General features: G+C 37.0%; 1 protein-coding gene across 1 annotated transcript in view; it reads left to right on the top strand.

Annotated features, from left to right (window-relative positions):
• Window positions 1-22965, top strand: part of USH2A (usherin) — an 870853-nt gene that overhangs the window by 735088 nt on the left and 112800 nt on the right. Inside the window, exons 58-61 of the mRNA XM_089312189.1 lie at window positions 6420-6603; window positions 7469-7626; window positions 20149-20307; window positions 21996-22158. Of these exons, the coding sequence (XP_089168315.1) occupies window positions 6420-6603; window positions 7469-7626; window positions 20149-20307; window positions 21996-22158 (664 nt within the window). The remainder of the gene's footprint in view (window positions 1-6419; window positions 6604-7468; window positions 7627-20148; window positions 20308-21995; window positions 22159-22965) is intronic.

The raw sequence follows: 22965 nt of genomic DNA, 5'->3' as shown, positions 1-22965 counted from the left end.
GAAGATATGCCTCTATTTTTCCAATTTTCCCAGCAACATTTCTTGAAAGGGCTCAGATTTTATGACTCAGAAATTAAAGCTTTCAACAGTGTAGGAAAGTGTGATATGAGAAATGTCTTCAATTTTTTTTTCAAATTTCATATACTTTAACAGAAATAACTATGCAAAGAAACAATAAACTAAATGGGCCTTTCCTCTGTGGATCAAATGTGGATTTGGATCCATCTTTTGGCTACACAAATGCCATATAATCTGTACATGAAATAAATGTAGTTTGAATGCCTAGCTTGGGGATTGGAAGTGACCAATCAGCAGTAACATTAAATACTGCTGTTTCACCAAAAAGTAGAAACAAATGCAAGGATCCTTTAAAATGACTAACCCAGATACAACTAATTGTAAACTATAGTTTCAAAGTAAATCAAACACAGTTTGAAGTTCACATGTTTGAGTGTCCAAGTGGATATGGAGAGAATTAGAAGATGTGTTTGTTTATAGCCACCCTCAGCTCTTTTCAGTTTTGTCTCTTTATTTTCAACCTAGAAGAAAAGTTCACACACATGGCAATCTGGGTGGTAAGCTGAACACAGTTCTCTACTGTTGCATCCCCATGGAAAACTGTACTAATAGTCAAATAGTGAGGAAAGTTGAAACTGAATTATCACTCTCTAATTTTTTAGAACTTGCTTCACTAAAATGTTCTGATTCATTTTAGAGTTAAATCATGCAAAATTGCTAGTACGTTTCCTCTGTTACCAATGATGTTTAAACAGAGAAGGAAATGAAGAAGAATCTTGCTCAGTTTCATGCCAGAGTCCTCTTCCTCTGCCCTTTTTTGATCCTGGATGCTACCTTGGATACTCTCTCTACTCTTGGCACTAGAGACACCAGATTCTTCAAATACTGGCTTTATCACCTAATGAAGGCTCAGAACCAATTCTAAAGCTCTCACCAAAGCCACCCTTGTGAATCGAAGGCCATTGACTCCACTAGCCTACTAAATATCTGTATTTGGGTGTTTTCCAGATACTTCAACCTTAGCACTCTAAAACTTAAGTAATCCCTCCATTCCCTCCCCATTCTCCAACTAGTCTTCCTGTCTCACTCTCTCAAGTGCCACCATCCACATATCACGTAAGTTCAAAACTTGACATTCTTGGACCCAGCATTGTGAAATGGCTGGTAAAGCCGCTGCCTGCCATGCCGGCATCCCATCTGGGAACCAGTTCATGTCCCAACTGTGCCACTTCCAATCCAGCTCCTTGCTAATGGTCTGGGAAAGGCAGTGGAAACTGACTCAAATGTTTAGATCCCTGCCGCTCATGTGGGAGACCCAGATGAAGCTCCTGACTCCTGGCTTCAGTCTGGCCTGGCTCTGGCCATTGAGGCCATCTGGATAGTGAACCAGCAGATGAAAAAACTCTCTCTCTCTCTCTCTCTCTGTCTCTGTCTCTCTGTCTCTGTAACTCTGACTTTCAAATAAATAAATATTAAGAAAAAAAAAAAACCTTGACATTCTTAATTCTTCTCTTTAGGTTGTAGTATGCAATTCAGCAAAAAAAATATTCATTTTAAATCTTACTTAAAGAAAAAACATTTCTTTTCATCCCTTCTGCTACTGCTTTAGTTAAGATCTTTATAATTTCTCTGGATCCTTCTAAGTAAGTTCTCTGCCTCTAGTCATTTTTCCTGTCTCCTATCTCCTATCCCAAATCTTTTTGCCAAGATAGGAATATTTCTTATTAGTCATCTCTATAAAAAATTCTGTATCCTTCCAGAAAAAAAACATAAACCCAGATCTTCTTAGCAAAGAAAAATAGATCCCCTGAGTTTTAAACTCTAGCAATCTGTCAACTTTTTCAATCTTCCCCCAAAATCCACGTCCAATATCAGCCATGCTGAGCTACTTGCAGTCCCAGTGTACTTCCCCATCTCTCAACTCTCAGGTTGCCACATGCTAACCTTCCCCTATGTCCTAATAGAGCCCATTCCTGCTTGTTGAAATCCTGGCTGGCATGTCTCCCCTTCTGGAAATTTTCCACGATGACCACCCACTTCCTCCCACTCCCCCATTTCAGCCCCCAGTTTGTGTCAAGGCAGAAGTTTAAGGGCTCTGTTAATCACTATACTTCCTTCTCTTAAGGCATTTATTGGATCAGAGTATAACTTTCTGTCTCTCATCTTTGTTTATCATGATTCTAGGAACTTCTTCAAGGGTAAGTATATGTCTTAATCCTCACATACACTGTGCCCGAAACAGAAATTGTCACAAAGTCAGGTAAAATGTGACATAGAAATACTTTTTCTAATTAATTAATAGTAAATATTCTGGAACATAATGCATTCCTGATGTTGGATGATGCAAAACTGTTTTCCATCACCAGATTCCAGGAGAAAGCCACTCCATCATAAATGTTGGGGTTGGAGGAGGCATTTAACATTACAGAGAAGATGCTGCCTGGGATCTCACATCCCACATCAGGTGCCTGGGTTCAAATCCTGACTCCCTTCCTGATTCCACATTCCGGCTAATACACACCCTGCCTGAGAGGCAACAGATGATGTCTCAAGTGCTTAGGTCCCTGCCACCTTTCTGTGAGACCTGGATTGAGTTCCCAGGTCCTGGCTTCAACCTGGCCCAGCCCTAGTCGTTGTGGGTATTTGGGAAGTGAAACAATTGATAGAACTACGTATGCTCTCTCTCTCTCTCTTCCTCTCTCTCCCTCCCTCCCAACTTCCCTCTCTCCTCCATTTCAATAAATAAAATAAACAAAATAAATGTTGGGATATTTCAACTAGAATGGATATTTGTGGTAACTTGAGAAATTAATAATATTGCAAGGAACTTGAGATAAATGTAAAACAAACCCAGTACGTATGTTCTTTCTCTGCTAGTCATTGCATCATGAGATCCAGCAAGTTTACCTTTGGACCTTTCCCTCTTAGATTTCTTAGCTAATTTATCCCCACTCCTTCCTCTTAGGTCATTTTCCTCACTATCACCCATTTTATCCCTTGAACTACTTCAACTCTGCTGAAATTATGCTGAAAAGGCCTTGTGTTGCCACCAGACACTTGGACTTGTGGGAAAAGGGACACATTCTCTACCAGGCACTCATTAAAACCATTCACCAAACTAGGACTTACTTTTGATTTCTTGAATTTCCAAGAATGTCCAAGACAACAGTGTCTACGTATTTGCTATACAAGTTCTTGCACGGTATTTCTTGTTACTTGCACATTTGAACTTCCTCTTATCAATCAAACCCATGGACACAGGGTTACCCCTAGCTTTAACAGAGTTTTTTTCCAGCCCATATAAATGTGAAATTCAACTTTTATTTAAAACTTGAAACAAATCCAAAAGTCTTTCATTAGCTCCTCCATATCCACAGGCTGCCTTGATTGGTTCAAATTGGTAGCTAAGCAACGGCTTTCCAGCCCCTTGGTGATTTTTAATACATACTTCAAGGTGAGAAAGACAAGACTGCAGAAAGTAGATTATGAATGAAAGCTTTATATTTTATCTCTTGAATCAACAAATTAATATTAAGTCAGATCTCTGATGCTTTGATTGAGTCTTCTAGTAGATGCTTGCAGAGAAACCCAGGCAAATAAATACCATGATTTTTGGGTTTTTCCAAATATCTACCAAAGAGCAAACTTTCAGAATAAAATGAACTACTTTCTTCTGAGGAATACTTTGTACCTGAAAAAAATTTTTAACTTTGATATATTTTGAAAGCTACCTGTATTCCTTCAGGGTGGTGTTAAATAAACTACAGTTTTATGTCCTAAAAATTTTTCTTCTCAAAATGTTAAAATCCTACCCTTTATAAAGTAACTTATATAGGATGTGCAGTCAACCCAAAGCTTCTGATACAGGGAATCTAGCATTGAAATCAGCTTTTTAAATCTCCAGAAGAGAGTTCCAGTGTCTATGCAGAGCACAACTAGTTGACAACACAAAGTGGTGCACTTGATCCTTCTCAATGCCAGGTTCTCTATCAGCAGGTTTGCACATTTGACCTTGAATTATAGTATTTCCGTGTACATTTTTTCACACAGATGAGTGAACTCCTTGAAATAATGAGACACATATTAGATGTCTTTATATTTCCTAGAAATTCCTACATAATATTTTGTAGGCATCATCTTTGCAATGAACATGTTCATCTGTCACTTGTAAGGCAATATAGGGACACAGTGACAAGTAAGGCAGAGAAGATTCCTCTGCATTGAAGCAGGAGGGAGAAAGGAACCATGCAGTCATAACAACATAGAAATAACATCTCAAAGAAAAAAGATGGCTATATTTCCATGAGCGATATGCAGGAAAGGAGATTTGATAGAGAGGAGCTAAGCTGGGACTCTTTTAGATAACACTCGAGTTCAAGCTTGGGGAGAGAAGTCAAAGAAAGCCTGATACAGTGGTGTCACAGTAAGTGACTAGGAGAATAAAATGCAAAAATATCAGGAGGTCAGGAACAAATGTGTTCCAGGCAGAGGCAAGTCCCAGAGATAGGAAAGGACTTGCAGCATCCTCAGGTTAGAAGGAATCTGACCTGGTTGGCATTTTCTAAATGTGGAGAAGATGCTGGGCTGGAGCCAAAAATACGTGGGAACATGCAGGCCATCCCCAAGAATTAGGGTTCTGTTGAATGAATAAGTACAAAAGGGCTACATGGTTCACAGGGATTATACTGGCTCCCATTCACATTTTACACACTTTTAAAAGTACATGCTTTTTCATTTTATTAGAAAGGCGGAGAAACAAAGAGGAGGGGGTGATAGGAAAGAGAAAAGGAGAAGAGGGAGTGAGTGAGAAACAGAGATGAGAGAGATCATCCATCTGCTAATGAAATCCCCAAATGCTTGCAAAAGCCAGGGCTGGGCCAGGCCAAAGCCAGGAGCCTGGAACTCTATCCAGGTCTCCCACATGGGTAACAGAGAGCCAAGTACCTGAGCTATCACCTACTGCCCTTCGGGGTGAGAATTAGCAGGAAGCTGGACCAGAAGTAGAGACACTGGACTTGAACCAGGCACTCTGACACTGGACACTGCATCCCAAGCAGGAACTTAACTGCTGTACCACATGCCTGCCCCACACTTCATAAATACTTTTATAGAGCTCACAGTGAAATAGAGAAGGCCAAAATTGAAAGGATGCAGACCAGTTTAGAGGCTAGGACAGAAGTCCGAGAGAGAGAAAAATGTGACAGTGAAGATGTAAGCAACTTACAGGATCTGCAGGATTTAATGACAGAATATATTTGGGGGAAAGATATATGACAGTCTGAAGAATAGTTATTGTTATGTGTATTGCCTAACAAAATGGATACATGAATAAGATTCAGAGATACATCAATTGAAGGCAGAAAAATCAAAAGTGCCATATTTGAAGTTTTTTATATAGTTGCCCAAATGGAGATGTGTAGTAAATAGTTGGCTTCTGAGTATTGGGAGAGAAGGTCATTTGGGAGTCATCAGTATACAGATGGTTCCTAAAAGCTAAGACCGAGTGGAAATCATGCAGGAAGTGGGTGTGGAAAAGAGGAAAGGAGGTAGAGGGAAGAAAAGAGGACAGGCTTAGGTTTCAGAGGCACCACATCAGTTTGAGGTATAGGAAGGGAAGAGAAGTCAGCAAATTAGGCCAAAAGGAACAGAGAGAAACAGGAAGAATACAAGCATAGCACATGGTAAAGTGGTAAAGGGAAAGTAGGCTTACTTGTTGAATTGTGTAATTCAGGCAAATAATAATTGATGCCAATGTCTACTTATTGCAGATGGGTGGTATCAAAGTTTAAAAACCCTGGATAATCTCTGAGCCCTTGATTTCAGGTACACTCAGAAGAAATAGATGTTTGGTCCACAGGTTAGGAGTGCCTGGGTTTGACTCCCCACTCTGCCTCTGACTCGACTTTCCTGCTGATGTACACTGTGGAAGTTATCACTGATGGCTCCAGTGATTCCTGCTACACATGTGGGAGACCTGGATTGAATTCCTGCTTCCCAGGCCCAGCCATAGCTTAGCCCTAGGTGTTGCAGGCAGTTGGGGAGTGAACCAGCAAATGAGAGCTCTCTCTCTTTCTCTTTGTGTCTCTGTGCCTCTCAAATAAGCTTAAAAAACATAACAAAATAAATAAATTACACTCAATATTATAGACAAGATGCAGAAATTTTCTACCACTAGTTATCGGACATTCACTAGCTAATGGCAATTCAAAAATAAAATAATAAATCACAAATGTACACCCAGTTACATATTTTATCTACAAAGTAAATTGTGGTGTTTTTTGCTCGTAGTGAAATTTTTTGATCAACAGATAAAAATGTCGTAACTCATGGGTGATGGTATGACACTGGTGAGGTGTTTATTTTGCACTAACAATAAAACCTTGTTGTATTATCTTTTCCAGGAGTTTGGGTGACACCTCGACACATCATCATCAATTCTACAACAGTGGAATTATATTGGACTCCACCAGAAAAGCCCAATGGTCTCATTTCTCAGTATCAATTGAATCGAAATGGAATTGTGGTTTTCCTGGGTGGCAGCAAAGAGCAGAATTTCACTGATAGAAATCTGAAGCCAAACAGCAGGTAAACTAATGGAGACTGTACCAATCATCCTGTAAGTGGTTCAGAGTTTTCAGGGTTGAAAAAAATTCGTGTCTGCCTGAAATGTTATTTAATTAATTCCAAATTCACTATCCAAATTGTTTCTTTTTCACACTACATGAAATTTCTTAAATATGTAAATAGTCTTCTGTTTTACATGAAAGCTAGAAAAATTTTAATTATATCATATATGCAGCATGTTAACCTTTTAAAAATTATCAGATTATCTTTTCCAAAAAATGCCTTCCTAAGCCAGCAATAAGAGATATAAAGAATTTTGTTTTATACTAACTTTTCTTCTTGTATAATAATTTCTATATTTGTTACACTATATATACAGACATAAGTACTTTTAAGGGGGAAAGTTTCAAATAATTGCAATTCATTTCCATTCATTTCTCAGCAGAGACAAAATATATCAACTGATATTTCATTATAGAGAATAGAGATTAACTTAGTTTTATTGTAGAGTATAGCAGATCTGTTTAGAAATAGCTTTCTCTAAACATAAACCCTGAACTCTAACCCATTTAAAAATGGAAAAGATCAAAAAAAATTGGAAGAGATTCATTCAAACCTTCCACAGTCTATCAGACACTCTGAATCATTTCTGAACTCTTTGAGAAAAGTTAGGGATTACTAGAGGTTTAAGCATAAAGTCAGGAGTGGCAAAAATAGTGGTGGTCTAGTGAGAATGCTGAAAAGACTACCCAGTCCAAGTTTCAGGACAGAGATAAAGGAATTTACAATTTGTCACAAAGGTAAGACTGATGGATAGAAAAATCATTGCTCATCATTCAGGTTTCCTGTACATGGCCTTTTCACAGTTCTTTCTTTTTACATACAGATACATTTACAAGTTAGAAGCCAAAACTGGAGGTGGCAGCAGTACTAGCAAGGACTACGTTATCCAAACACCTGCATGGACACCAGAAGAAATCCATCCTCCACATAATGTCACAGTAACTGGGCCTTACTCCATATTTGCAGCATGGACGGCACCAGGTAAAGAACTAAAACGTATGTGTGTGTGTGTGAGTGTGTGTGTGTGAGTGAGAAAGCCTAGGTGTATGTAAGCATGTGTGTAAAATATTTTAAAGGAACTTAATTGAAAATAAGAATGGAAATGTGAAGTTAGTAATCAGAAGTAGTTTGTCTTTGGGATAAATATGAACAGAATAATCCAAACCACAGTGTCTAAATACATAAATACATATATTTATATATATATATATACATATAGATAGAGATGTACATACATAGATATATTGTCATTACAGGTCTTCAAAAAGTTCATGGAAAATGGGTCCTATGAAAACTTATCTATGGATTTCAATATCTTTGACCCAAATAAATTTATATTTTAATTCCATTTCCCCATAAACTTTGTTTTTAAAGATTATTTATTTGAAAGGAAGAGTTAGAGAGAGAGAGAGAGAGAGAGAGAGAGAAATCCATCTGCTGGTTCATTCCCCAAATGGCCATTACAGGGCCAGGCCAGGCTAAAGCCAAGAGCTAGGAGCTTCGTCTAAGTCCCCCACATGGCTGCAGGGGCCTAAGCACGTGGGCCATCTTCCATTGCTTTTCTAGGCCATTATCAAGGAGCTGGATGGGAAGTGGAGCAGCCTGGATTCAAACCAGCACCCATATGGGATGCCAGCATCACAGGCAACGGTTTAACCCACTTAATCCACTATATCACAATACCATCCCCTGCCCTCATGAACTTTTTGTACTCTTGCATACCTTACTATTGAAGCAATGCTCTTTATCAAATATCAGAGCCTAAAAATCTGCCTTCTTGTATACCCAAGGCAAGTCATACAGGACACAATTACCTTAGACATTTGTTTCCCCAAGACTTCTTAGACTGAGCCACTGGCTCTGTTTATTCCCTCTGTATTTTCCAGTTACTGGTGAATTGGGAAAGGCAATAATTCCCTCTGCCCATACACCTTGCATTGTGACCAGTTATGGTGGCCGAATTTTTGCCTCTCTAGGCTTTGTTGCCCCCATGGAGTCATGGAGTCAGTGTTGGGTTGGTCTTATGGTTATGTGCAATACTGTTTTTTGATAGAAGCATTATCTTCATGTAACACCTGATTGTGTTAACACTGTGGAGTAAAAATTACAGTGAAATCTTCTTACTCTATCTTTCAAATAAAGAGGTGTTTTTTTTTTTTTTAAAGATTGATTTATTTGAAAGGCAGAGTAATAGAGAGGAAGAGATCTTCCGTCCACTGGTTTACTTCCTAGGGGGCCACAATGGCCAGGACTGGGCCAGGCTGAGTCTGGGAGCCAGGAACTCCATCCCTAATACCCACATGGGTGGCAGGGGTCCAAGTACTAGGGCCATTCTCCACTGCCTTTCCAGATATGTTAGCAGGTACTTGGTTTGAAAACAGAGCAGCCAGAATTCAAACTGGTATGCTGATATAGGGTGGCAGCATTGCAAGTTTAAGCTTAATGTACTGTGCCACAACTCCAAGCACTTAGAATCCTGCTACCTCTGTGGGAAACCAGGATGAGGTTCCTGGCTCCTGGCTTTGGCCTGGTCCAGACTTGGCTGTTTTGGCTGTTTGGGGAGTGAACCAGCAGATGGAAGATCTTTTTCTCTCTTTCATTGTCACTCTGCCTTCCAAATAAGTAGTTTTAAGAATAAATAAAATCAAAGCTTAAAAGGTCTTTTTGGCTCATGTTTACATGAGAAACCTTACCGCAAGCTTTATAAGCAAAAAACAAAGTATTTCCCTAAGATATGAAATATATATTATTCTATCCACTTTTGTTTTAAAATAAATATAAAGCATGTTAAATTAAACAGCACATAATGGAATAACTAATCATCAGTGACAGCATGTGTTATAAAGTACTATCAACTATATCTAAGTTTTAGGAGCATAAATACTCTTGAACTCTGTCCTTAATTTCAATGGAGGAAGTGACAAATCTGCCATGAGAGATATACAAACTTAGAGCCCCCTTTGTAGAATTGATTTTCACTTTCATGGGAAAGCATTGCTATCTTGTGACCTTTCAGCATATTTCTCCCTGACATTTTTATAGTGCAGCTGTGTTTTGGCATTGCAAAGTAAAGTGAGACTGGATTGAGCCGATCTGAGACCAGATTCAGCAAATTAACTGGAGATTTCTCAGATTCTGACCAGGGTCTTCTACAACCCAGATTCTTGAAGAACAATAAGAGAAAATCCAGTCTGAGCTAAGGTGATGATTTCCTTGCCATGAGCCTAGGAAGTGTCACAGTCTATCAAATTATCTATTACTGTAACATCATTGCACATACAAATAGCCTCTGCTAGATTGAGGACTCTCTGCTTGCTCCATGCAGATCTGGAAATATCTTTCTTTTAACATACCCCAAATAAGATGACTAAGAAAGCCAAGCTTCATATTTCAGTAGTACCACCTATATAACTGACCTTCAACAGCCAGTTCAATCTCTTTAGGTCTCATTTTTCTTCACCTGTAAAATGGAAGTAATAGAAGTATCCCACAGATCGTGCTGTCGCAAAGATTAAATTAAGTCATTCATATAATTAGCATTCATTTCCTGGTTCTGTATATTATTCTATAAATGGTGATCATTAGTGTTTTAAAAACAAATCTTTGCTTTCAATTACTCATTTTAAAAATTTATTTGCTCCAATATTTGCTGGGTCCTAAACCTGGCATTTTCAAAATCACAGAACTGCTTATTGCCCAGTCGGGTTAGTAAATTACTGAGACTTCTTTAGAATTTCCCAACATCATGTCACTTTTTCTTTAGATTCCACATCACATTTCTATGCTTAATGTGTTTTTCATTTAGGAAAGTTTCATTGCAGAATCAAATGCAACTTTTGCTTGTTTAACATAACCTTAACTCTTGCCTACCTCAGGCTTTGTAGAAATTGTTCATGCTAGTTGAGCTTAGAGATATTGTAGAAATGCATACACACCAACTCTGACCATTTAACCAATGGTTAATAAATCTATAATATCCAGACCTGTCAATCTTTTAGTTTCAGGCGCGCAAAATCCATTACAGAAACCCTGTAATATATGGAAAGATTAAAATCTTAAATTAAACTGTTTTCCTGGTGCCTAGAAGGATTTTGAACTCAGTAAACAGCCAGATGATTTTGACTTGTGTATAATCTACAGCTGATTTTATTGGAAAGTACCTCATGCTGTGTTTTGATTTGGATAATAAAAACATTTTTCTGTTCCTAAATAGTCACAACTATATATTTTAAACAGAAAGAAAACAAACTTGTTAGAAGTGGAGGTCATTTATTTGTTCACAATCCAGAGTTGTCTAGGTATTTATAATTCTTTCTCCCATTACAAAATGACTGCATCCTAGGCAGAGCTGGGGAGTGGGCAAAACAACCCACCCCTGTAATTCCCAAATCTTGGTGAATATTGAACAGTTTAGAAAACTTGTGTGAAGACAGCTTTTCAACCCCAAATTCACTGAACAAAACTCTCCTGGAATGAAGCCAAGGAATTTAGGTATTATTAAAGCTCCCGCACATGACTTTGATGTGCTACCAAGTTTAGGACCCATGTATTACACACACCAAGCAGAACTGGTCATTTATAATAATTATCTGAAAATATGAATCAAGCCAGTTTCTCTTGAATATACAAAGCCAAAATAGTAGTTAAACTGATTGAATTTTTTCATGCACATTTTGCTTTGTGTTCAGTATGAATAAAATAATGTTAGGTAAGATGCTGGGATAAAAACAGAAAAAAAAGTGTGTGATTGCTTGGCAGCAGAAAATTATCCAGACAATTAGCTGGATTTTCAGCTATCAAATTATTATTCCAATGCTATCAATAAGCCATGCCTTAGTTCATGCTTATAAATCCTACTAGTAAAAAGGGTAAGGTATAGGAAATGTGGGACAATGTCCAAGAGAAAAGTAAAGTGAAACTGAATGCGAATGTCGTGTACATACCTTCAGATTGATTATTGTATTTGTCATTTGTTAAATTCTTACTATGTACAATTTAGTAATCACTTTTCGGCCTTCAAGCAATTTTTATGGAAAACCTAAGAGATAGGTAATATCTTTATCCTCATGTTAAGTTAAGAAACTTGAGTCCTGAAGAAGTCATACTACATATCTAAGGTCCCACAATAGAGCCTGGATTCAAATCCAAGTCTGTCCTCTACTACTGCCTCTTAAGACCAATTCCTTCCTGTCTTTGGCTGTCTTTGGCTTAACTCTCACATCCAAATCCAACTTTTCATCTATTACCTAAAGTTTCTCAGAGTTATGATAGATCAACTGTACATTTTGAATTGCAAGCCCAGAGGGCCAAAAAACAAGCTTACGCACTGGTGAAAGACAAATGGGAGAATACTTTATTGGGTATGTCAAAACCAGAAGAATTCATTGTGGAAACTGGTGAGTCTCTGAAGGGAAAATATCCACCTGGCAACCATTATCTCCTACACCATGAAGGAATTAGTTACCAGAAATCTTCACCTGCCCATCCCGAAGTCCAGAAGGAGTAGGGGTGACTTAACAAAACCAGATTCCAGCTGCAGGAAGATTGTAGTTAGAGGGGAGAAGAGGTGGAGTCATTTGTCAAATTTTTACAAAGACAGTATTGAAAGGCTTGTAAATATTCTCTTACCTCCCAACCAAATCCTGGCATACTAGACTGAATTATTGCTTGATAAATATCAGGAGTAGTATTGCCAAATACTCCAAGTCTTTAAAAAAATCAACATTTTGACTCTTTTGTGTATCATTTGTACCTACAAATCAGATGATAGCTAATTGACATATCTTCATAAAATGCTTTCTGAATTAATGGAGGAAGAAAATGGTAAGCTTGCACAATGTATCATACAGACAAGTCTTAATAAATTTTGATTTTTTTATTGTTTAAAATTGTTTGAACAGTTGATTTCCTGTTAAAACTCAACCCTCCCTCCACATTAGCTGAACACTACATACATACCACACACACATACACATTCTTTATTTAAAGACAAACAGGTACATACACATTTTCCAAAGATTATATGTTGTCTTATTGATGTAGTTTGCTCACCTTCCGGAAAAATTTTGGTTCATATATGGAATGGGCCTTACTCTTTAATTGACCTGTGGCCCAAGGAAAACAATACAATCTCTCTAAAATTCAGATTTCTCATCTATTAAAGGGGATTTTTTTAGAAAATTTTTATTTAATAACTATAAATTTCAAAAGTACAACTTTCCCCCCCATAACCACCCTCCCACCCGCAAACCATCCCATCTCCTACTCCCTTTCCCATCCCATTCTCCATTAAGATTCATTTTAATTACCTTTATATATAGAAGATCAACTTAGTATATACTAAGTAAAGATTTTAACAGATTGCACCCACACAAACAAAGTATAAAGTACTGTTTGAATACTAGTTTTACCATTAATTCACATAGTACAACACATTAAGGACAGAGATCCTACATGGGGAGTAAGTGCACAGTGACTCCTGTTGTTGATTTAAAAATTGACACTCTTATTTATGATGTTAGTAATCACATGAGGTTCTTCTGATGAGCTGCCAAGGCTATGGAAGCCTCTTGAGTTCACAAACTCCATCCTTATTTAGACAAGGCCCTAATCAAAGTGGAAGTTCTCTCTTCCCTTCAGAGAAAGGTACCTCCTTTAATGGCCCGTTCTTTCCACTGGGATCTCACATACAGAGATCTTTTCATTTAAGTCATTTTTTGCCACAGTGTCTTGGCTTTCCATGCTAAAGGAGATGTTAATGCCTACCTTGCACTGGTGCTAGGTAGAGTAAAAGGTGGCATGGTGAGACCTTCTATGAGCATGGAATAGATGACCACCTTTGTTGTTCAGATCCACAGGCAGCATATAAATCAAGGTCAATTATTTCTCAACAGTCCTTCTCACCTTTAACCAGCCTGAGTCTTGGAATAGGGTTTACAAAAACTTATATTAAAGAGAGTGAAGAATATATGTCACCTTAATGGGTAAAGAATTACAGAAAATTAGGAAGCAAATGCTTCATGGAACTTAAATGGCTTGCTCCGTAAAAGAATGGAGATAGATATCCCTGCTGTTTAAGAATCCAAACATTCAAAATTATTTAAACTCGGAAGATAATAATGAGTGTTTCCAATTTATCAAGATGATGACTCTATTTCGAACTATCCTAGCCCTTAATCATGTTCTAATTAACAATGTCATCGCACTAACGCATACTTTTTCTCATGAAGGATGATGAGTTATTTAGGTTTAATGCACAATACCAAAATACTGGTGCTTTTCCTTTCACATTTATCTCTTAGTCACTTAAAGAAAAAAAAGGCAACAATTCTTCTGCTGAGAACTCACTTTAATTAATATTGCTCAGTTATAGAAATGCTTTTTATTAATCACGTTTCGATTAAAGGTTAGCTAGCCACAATATTGTCTCTCAATGGACATTAGGCATCTTGGCATCCAGTTAGCTTGTACACTGCAGGGTATTAGATCAGGTACTACCCATTTAAAGTCAAAATTGGCATTCAGCATTCTAAAACATTCATGTTGCATTAACTGGGATGCTTTGACATTGACAACTGCTTCGGTATTCCTAAGTACAATAACCAAGTAACACAGTAATAAGTTTCCGAAGAAAATGTGAAAAAGAAAATGTGAAACTCACTTTCATGATTAGTATTTTATTTTGCATAATAATAAATAAAGCTTACATTATTGAGGTCTAATATACTCTAGGCATTTTGCTGAGAGATTAACACATCTCATTTAATGCCCATAGTAGCTCAAGCTTGTCCAGTTGTTTTCCCCAATTTGCTAGCAGAAAAAGTCAGTATAAACCATCTGCACTATTCTATCTAGGCCAGTCGTCAAGCAGATGTGAAATCCAACCCACAAGGATCTGACTTCAAACCCAGTGGTCAATGCCACTGATCTATATGTGCTCATCACTTTTCTACCCCAACAATGCAGAAAGAAAATTATTCTTTGAGGTCCATCTATGATCCAGTTCAGAAGTTAAAAAATAATTATCCTACAGATGCAGGAAATATGAATGAGAACAATGTAATTCTAGGGCAATCCATTCACTATCCCTGCAGGGGCATTTCATTTCTAACTCAAACCTTCATGGATGTAATTCATTTGCCTTTTAGAAAGTTGATTGCTCTGTCCCTTTAGCTGACATGAAATTGTTTCCTGAGCCCCACTAAGCGGCAAGGCATATCTCTGTACATACCAAAAATGCCAAAGAGGGATGAAATATTGTCTCTCCTAACTAATAAGGGAGAAGTATTATACAGCCTATTTCAAATTTCTGTACAATTGTTTTGAACGTGTTCAAGAAGGTTTGTTTCACTTCTGTACCCCGAAGGGGTATAATCAAGACACCCTACTGATACAGAGGAGAATTTAAACCAATTTGTTAAAAACAGTATGTTAAGCACAACCCATGTTTTAAAGCAAATGAGGCTATCAAACCAAATGAATAGTTTTCCTCTCAGGATTGTTCCTGCTCCAGCTCCTAAAAAAAGATTTTTAAAAAGGATTATTTGATTGACTTGTCCCATTGTAAAGTATGCACCTGCTGTGAAATGAAGCCACCGAGAAAAAAAAAGTTGAATAATTTAACTTTTTTATTTGTAAAGATAATCAGGGTTTTTCTGATTACATCTTAACTTCATAAATGTTAAATAACCTATCAGCATCTAGTTGTTGTAAATTATGAAAAGGAGCATTGCAAGGAATATTAACCAACGAAACCCTTGTTCTTTAGTGAACAAGAAAATGTGTTATGGCAGCTTGTCATTGTGCGACTGGTAACTTTGACACCAAATAACAAAACTGCCATTTGCACTTAGGGTAAATTGGTTCACTTGAGCTTCCTGTGCTCCTCTTGCTCTGACATAAATTTATGAACTCGGGAACTAACCAAGTCGTGTGGCTTCCCAGCTGACTCTAACAAATATGCCCATTTCATTTCATTTAGTCATCAGAATACCAGGGGGCTCAGTCATTTCAGACTCATTGCAGATGGTGTAGGGTTTGCAGGAACACCAGAGACTTTCATGTCACAGCCCTGTAAATGATGACAGTGGAGGAGGCCTTCTTTCCTAACTGCATGTCAATGTTTGACATGTTTGCAGCTTCCAGGAGCATTTTCTGTTTCAACACCTCGTAGGTGGATGTAAAGGACATTTATTGCTGATTAACCAAGATGTGAAAAATACATTCTCCAGGTTCATGCTTTGGCTAGCTGTGTTTAAACCTAGATGAAGATTATGTCTATATTTGAAACATAGTGAAAGTGCCCTTTTGTTCTCTGACTTGGGGAGTCCTGTCCTTTTTATAGGAAATGTTTTCTTTCGAAGGCTTCAAAGCTTGGAAGTAGACCAGTAGGTACAGACTGAAGGGAAACAGCCTCAGATAATTTGGAAGAACATTCCAAATTACTGCTGAGAATGAGTCATCTAGTATCTTCATAGGAGATATTAATTTTAAAAATTAGAAAACAAAATATTGTAAAGACATTTACTTAAAAGACAGGAATTTGGCACAGCGATTAAGTTGCCTCTTGAGAAGCCATCATCCCAATCAGAGTGGCTGGTTCAAGTCCTAACTCCTCCACTTCTAACCCAGCCTCCTGCTAATGTACACCATGGGAGGAAGCAGAAGATAACTATGTGAGTTCCTGCCAAACTCCTCTGGGAGACTGGATTGAGCTATGGGTTCTGGCTTCTACCTGGCCAGCCAGGCCCACTCCACAACCCCACAATCCCATACCACGATGACCTTCAAATTAAATGTAAATAAGTTTTTGAAAAGTTTAAGACATTGAGTTGAATGAATATAATATATAGTTGTAACTGAAATAGCAACTGTTTTGAAAAATGGGTGTATAAGTGTTTGAGGGCACATGGAAACTGTGGGCGTTATGTTTTATTTTATGTTGACCCTCTCCCTTTTGTTTTGTAAAAATGTCTATCATTTCTTAACCACTTTCAATGTTACAGGAAAGTATTAGTCTGTTTTTCTACTACAGTCCTCACAACTCTTTACAATCATCATTTTACAAATGAAGAAAGTGGCATTCATAGATGTCACGTCCCTTGCCAGTGGCCATTTGGGAAATAAGAGCAGAGGAAGGTCTTGATATCTCTCACTGCACCCTGTGGTTTGTCCAGTTCAGCTAGATGTCGGCATGTTTTTCATAAATGTGTGTTTGTCAAACGTGTCTGTACCAGGAGCAAAGAGGACTGAAAACAGAGCCTACAGCAATCACCATAAACTGGAGATTTCATCAAGATCTTGCTTTTTCTCTTAAAATTCATGCAAATTTTGCATTGTGCAGCAAAGTGTGTTTTACTCTAAAAGATACTATGTTATACAACTTTTCATTTGGGAAAATGTTTTCTGCTAATCTCATTGGCTTCTGAGTGATATGCTATTCTATTTCAAGATATAAGAGAGAGCTGAAACAAGCTAACCCTAATAAGTTCACTGTTCAGGCAGTTCTTCCTTTCTCCATTTTATCTTAAATATGTGGATGCAAGCAGTAATTTTTCCCCACTGTTTTATGAACTAAGGATAACAGGAGAAATGCCCAAAATGTGGAGTGGAATGCTATGACATTCCAAGAAACTCTGGATGACAATTTCCATAAGCAAATTTTCTTTGTAAGGTCAGTTGTAAACTGAGAAGGTCCCAGACTCATTTCCAATCTCTTACTACAAGACACTCTCCCAAGAACATTTTTAGTGAAATTGTGGGTCAGGGGGAGGGCTGATTATATTGCTCCATAGTTTACCTCAAATATAATACTTGGGTTTTTCTTACCCATTAATGAACTGAGTTTCAAATGATCTCTGTAGGCATAATCAATTATCTTCATGCAACTCTCAAACTTTATTTTAATTACAGCATTCTTATTGAGAGCAGTAAAAACATTCCGAGTTTGGTGGTTGAAAACTTGGTTTTGAAGAATATCTCCTAAAATTCTTTTTAAAATTTCTTTCTTTATTTATATAGAGAGAACAGATTTTATGTTTTTCATATACACAATTTTAAGCATATAATGATTCTTCTCACCCTCCCTCCTCCTTCCTTCTTTTCTTTTTTTCCTTTAATTTTTGCAGTGTTTTAGGAAGAAAAACTCACATCCAGTTTCTTGAATGAAGAAAAGTAGAATTCTACTGGTTTTCCTTGCTCAGATAGGGAAATTATGCATTTCCCAAATTTTGCAACTCAAAGTGATATTCCAAAGAGAGACTATGCTGTTTGTCTCTGAATAGCCTTTGACATGAGCCAACAATGTCCAGGTTCGGAAACTTGGTCTTCAGAACAAGAAAAATCCACTTCTAATCTGCTCACGCCCTTAATGACAAGTCTGATGGTCAATCATTTACTTCCCTGAATCAAATAAGTTGCCAAGACCTATTCTGTCCATCTGCATGCATCTCTCCAAACTGTCTTATCAAGTTCCCCACTTGTCCTAATCCAACAACCCGTATCAATAGAAAGCATATGAAAGCATATTTAGTATCAGTTGGGCCTGATACAAAATTAATCAATATTCAATATCGAACAAGTTACTTACATTTGCTGAGTCTTTGTTTTTGTATCTTTTTCAAAAAAGTCTAGTAATATTTTTCTTCCAGTGTTGTCCTAAGGGTTAATTGATTCATTCCATCTGTTTCCCTTTATTAAACTGTGACTTTGTGCTAAATCCTAGGCACTGGAACTGCAGGAGAAAGTAGGACAAAGTCCCTAACTTTATGAAGTTTGTATTCTTGAGGCTTTGAAGGAGAAAATGTGTGGTGCCTGGGATAGCACAGGAACGCAGTGAAATGATTTTATTGGTGTTACTCCTTCAACGATTGTAGTTTCAACTACTCCTGCCTATCATGTTTTTCATCCGCTGTTTACCTCCCAGCAGTGATATCTTCCTCCAATGAGTTGGTTCCTGTTAATTCTCTCAATATCTCCTTGTTGCTGACTATATATATATAAAGCTAAAAATTATTTGAAGAAATAATTGATAAAGTATAATGGTCACGAGTTAGGGAATTAAGAAAACATGATCTACTCTAACAGTCTTACACTAAGGCCTCCAGTATAGGGAAATATGAGCATGGTGTTATTGACAACTGAATGAGAAGAGAAAATTTGGGGGAAAAAGGTTTAGGGAATGTAAAATGTAACTAATTCTGGTTTGTATCTGTAGAGATTGAGGTCTATGTGGAAGATTCTTGTAGAAATATCTAGTAGGCTGTTAAAAATACAAATCTGGAATGCATGCGAGATTCAAAACCAGAAATAAGAATTTAGGTATCAATAGAAAGATAATAGTTTAAGCTGTTAGGAAAGTGTAATACATAGCTTAACTAGGATGCTCTCAATTTCAAATAAAAATTCTCAGTCTGAAGTATCAAATTCAGCACAATCTAACACCTTTACAAATGAATCAATTGATTGGCCCTTCGCAGACTCCATCATACACACGATTTTGAGCATCCTGAAATTGTAGTCATTTTTCTATGCCCTGATCATTTGGCCTACTTCTACAAAAAGCAACACCAGATTTCATTCTTTAGAGCTCAACTCCCTTGGGTTATTGAGTCCTATACTGTTTTCTCAGTGGTACATCTCACTGTTTCAATAATAAAGGCAAGTTTATTTAAGTATAGCAAAGGTAGGTAGCTAAGCCCATAAGTGTTATACATTCTCAGATCAATGAAAAAATTTATCAGGAAAGTCCATTATATTCTTCATTTAAAACTCTTGTTCTCTTCTTTGCAAAGTATGCTTGTTGTTTGTGAACAAGTAAAGTATTTACTTGAATTAAGTAAAACTTAATAGGTGTTTAATTATATGACTAGATTGTGAAGAGGCTAAAACAAGAGCTCTTTTCTTTTGGAAGCAATTGTGAAAAATGATAATTATTGGACCAAAATTTCATGTGTACTTAAGGTCTATAAGTCTCACTGACAGAGTGGACTGTCCTGACTCAATAATTAATGCATGGGGGATTCTCTAGGTGACTCTGATTTGGATATTTTATGGGCTATTATGTCAAGGATCTGTGTCAGAAAGGATGCATACACAATGCTCTACAGAAAAATTATTGTCACAAGCAAAACTGGTGTTGTGTTTTTATGTACTTTAAGAGCAAGTATGCCTAGGAAAAATATATAACGCCATTTCTATTTGCCTCATATTTTTTAAGTGAAATGTGCCTTCATTTTTATTTGCCAAAGCAGTATACCTTTGAATAAAACTGTTATACTTTTTTTTGAAAATAGGTGATGCACATTTCATACTTTTGAAATATACATTCTAACACTTTCCAATTCAAGTTTCATGCAGATTTTAATCACTATTTTAAGCAATAATCTGCCTTTTTTTTTACAAAATTATGAATATACATGGGTCTTAAAGGACAAACATTTTTATTCTGTATAACAAACATACATCTCTCTCTTTCTCTGTCTCTCTTTTGCTCTCTCTCTCTAGGGATTCTCATCCCACAGATTCCCGTGGAGTACAATGTCTTACTCAATGATGGAAATGTCAGTCCTGTGACCTTCTCCATTGGTCATCGTCAGTCCACCCTCCTGGAAAATTTGGCTCCATTCACCCAGTATGAGATAAGAATACAAGCTTGTCAGAACGGTGAAAGTCTTTCAGTCATTTGGCCTTGGCTTTTATGAAAAAGTATTTCATAAAAATTTTTCATTAAAAAGGAATAGATTCTCAGTACAAATACAAAGACTAACATTTCATTTCTTATTTGTAGTGGACTGTTTACCCAGAAAAATCAAAGCCTGGCTTCGAGTGAAGCATTATGCATTTCTGCACATTAAATCATGAATATTTAAATATATTAAAATGGTGGTTTTGCAAAGTCTTGTTTTATAAGACCCTTTAAAAGAAAAACACCTAGCTCACATATAGGTCATCAGTAATATAAAACAAAATGAGTATTACAAAAATTTCATAGAAAATGTATTCTCCTTAGTTTTATTTAAATTGTTTTCAAGAAGGGAAATGGAGAAATTATTTTAAAGTTGAATTACATCCAATGAATCTGACAAATTTTACAGTGCTTTCTTGAACCCTATTTCTTGTAAATACATTGTCACCTTGAGTTTCATGGCTTAGGCTAGTGATCGGTGAAATCAACATCAACACATGCTGTCTTAAGGAAGAGCCTCTCCATTGCCTTCATCCCTCCAAATGGATAATTGATTACATTTAAACTGAGATTTATGAGAGAAAACCTGACAATGACAATCAAGAGAGCTGCACATTGTTTTCTTTCCATTCCATGTTAAACAGAAATTAATATGGACAGATATATTAATATATATGCATAGATATGATATATATGAGGGGTATTCAAAAAGTTCATGGAAACACATATTGTAAAAAAAAAATGCACACATTCCAAAGAAATTTTGCCATAAAATAAACTTATCTTTTAATTCTGTTTTCCATGAGCTTTTTGAGTACCCTTGTATGTGATGATTGATATAATTATATAGGTGCTAAATGAGGAAAAGATGTAATTCCTATAGGGATACAAAATAGCTTACTTAACCTTAGATTATTTTACTAATCTTATACTCTATATGTAGTTGAAACTCCTGCTCTACATGTCCTTAGGAACTTTGGTTTCCAAATAAGTGCTAGTTCCCATGGAGCTGGGGAGGACTAGAGGTCTGCCATTTTGCTGTTCTGCATTCATATCAAAAATTGTGAGTCAGTGCTTCCACTTCTGTCTCCAAACCAGACCATGGCACTTTTTGTTTGAAGGGTATCACTTTCCATGATCTGGTCCTCAGCGGATCAACATGGAAATGACTTTAAATTGATTTTTCATGATTTAAATGCCAAGTCAACTTTTGCATCTCCATATCCCTGAAACTGCTATGAAGTAAAAATATACTTCAAATTAAGTTATTCCTGTGTGTTTCAAGAGCAGTCATTGGTTTCAATATTAGCAAAAATAAAATGTCATTAAAATACTACTAATACCAACTGCGTAGGTAATACACACATTTGTGAAATTGACATATATGATCACCTTCTCATAAGAATGCGATAAACTTGAGTAACTTCAGTTTAGGCAAGTATATAAATATGTATTTAATTGATGGATTTTACACAAGCAATTCACTATGTAGATGTCCAAAAAGCTAGAAGTATGTATAGCACTGGTCTGAACTAAATAAATAAACATGTACACAAATTGTCAGACAAAATGATTTTGCATACAGATTATGCATACAGAAGGTATGCATATGTAACTGATTTTGCTTGTTTAATAAAATTACTAAACATCTCATTTTTTTCTCAAGGAAGTTGTGGAGTTAGCAGTGGGGTGTTTGCCAAAACATCTGAAGCAGCCCCAAAGGACCTGAATTCTCCTGTTCTTACAGCACTGGGGTCAGCCTGCGTGGAGGTTAAATGGAAGCCACCTAAAAAACCAAATGGAGTCATCATCAGCTACTTTATTCACAGGTAAGATGGACTGTGCTTATTATTTTAAGTGATTTACAAATGTTACCTATTCCAGGATTGTAGAATCCAATACATTTTTTTATTTCCTGAAGGGCATGAATGGGCATTAGTATGTTACTATTTTTCGAAGTACCAACTAGTGAGGACTAAGACTGCTGCTGCTGGAAACTTGCATACATGATGAAAAAAATGCCACACCTACACCACATGTTTGGATGAGATCAGATAGAAAGCAGAGACCTCGGAGCCCACAGAGCCTGGTGTATCAAGAATGGGTAGGGCCATCTTGTAGGCCGGAGTGGAGACCGTCCTTGTTAGTGTCTCCCATGCCTTCTCTTGTTGGACTCACAGGGAAACTTAGTTCAGCCTCCTCTAACCACTTCCAATGTTGGAACCCTTTGATTCTGATCCATTCAGCAACACACGCGCTGAGACACTATAGGAAAATGGTGAAAGGAGAAAGCACTGTCGCGTTCTGTAAATGTAAATGCCATTACTGAAAATGAGCAGGCCAAATTTCTTCTCAGCAAACATTAATTTGAAGAATAATATTTCTGATTCAAATACACATGAACGTGTAAAAATGGCTAATGTGAATTTACATTTTATGCTGAGTACATTAGTGCAGGCTCTAAAATGCCCATCCTGTTGAAATAGTTTTCTTTCATCTACTTAATGCTAATTGTATGAGAAAACCACATCAAATTCCTATCCTGAATAAAGGGAAATAAAGTATCTGTTAGAGACCAGGACGTGGCTTCACTCTGTTGGTTTTGTAAATAAAGCTGGTGATTGCAGGGACTATTC

Source organism: Oryctolagus cuniculus, chromosome 13 (assembly GCF_051225735.1).
Source record: "Oryctolagus cuniculus isolate XC-2025 breed Fujian yellow rabbit chromosome 13, ASM5122573v1, whole genome shotgun sequence".
In the NCBI taxonomy this organism is placed as follows: Eukaryota; Metazoa; Chordata; class Mammalia; order Lagomorpha; family Leporidae; genus Oryctolagus; species Oryctolagus cuniculus.
Note: the sequence above shows the minus strand (reverse complement) of the source record. Positions and strands in the feature narration are given on the sequence as shown.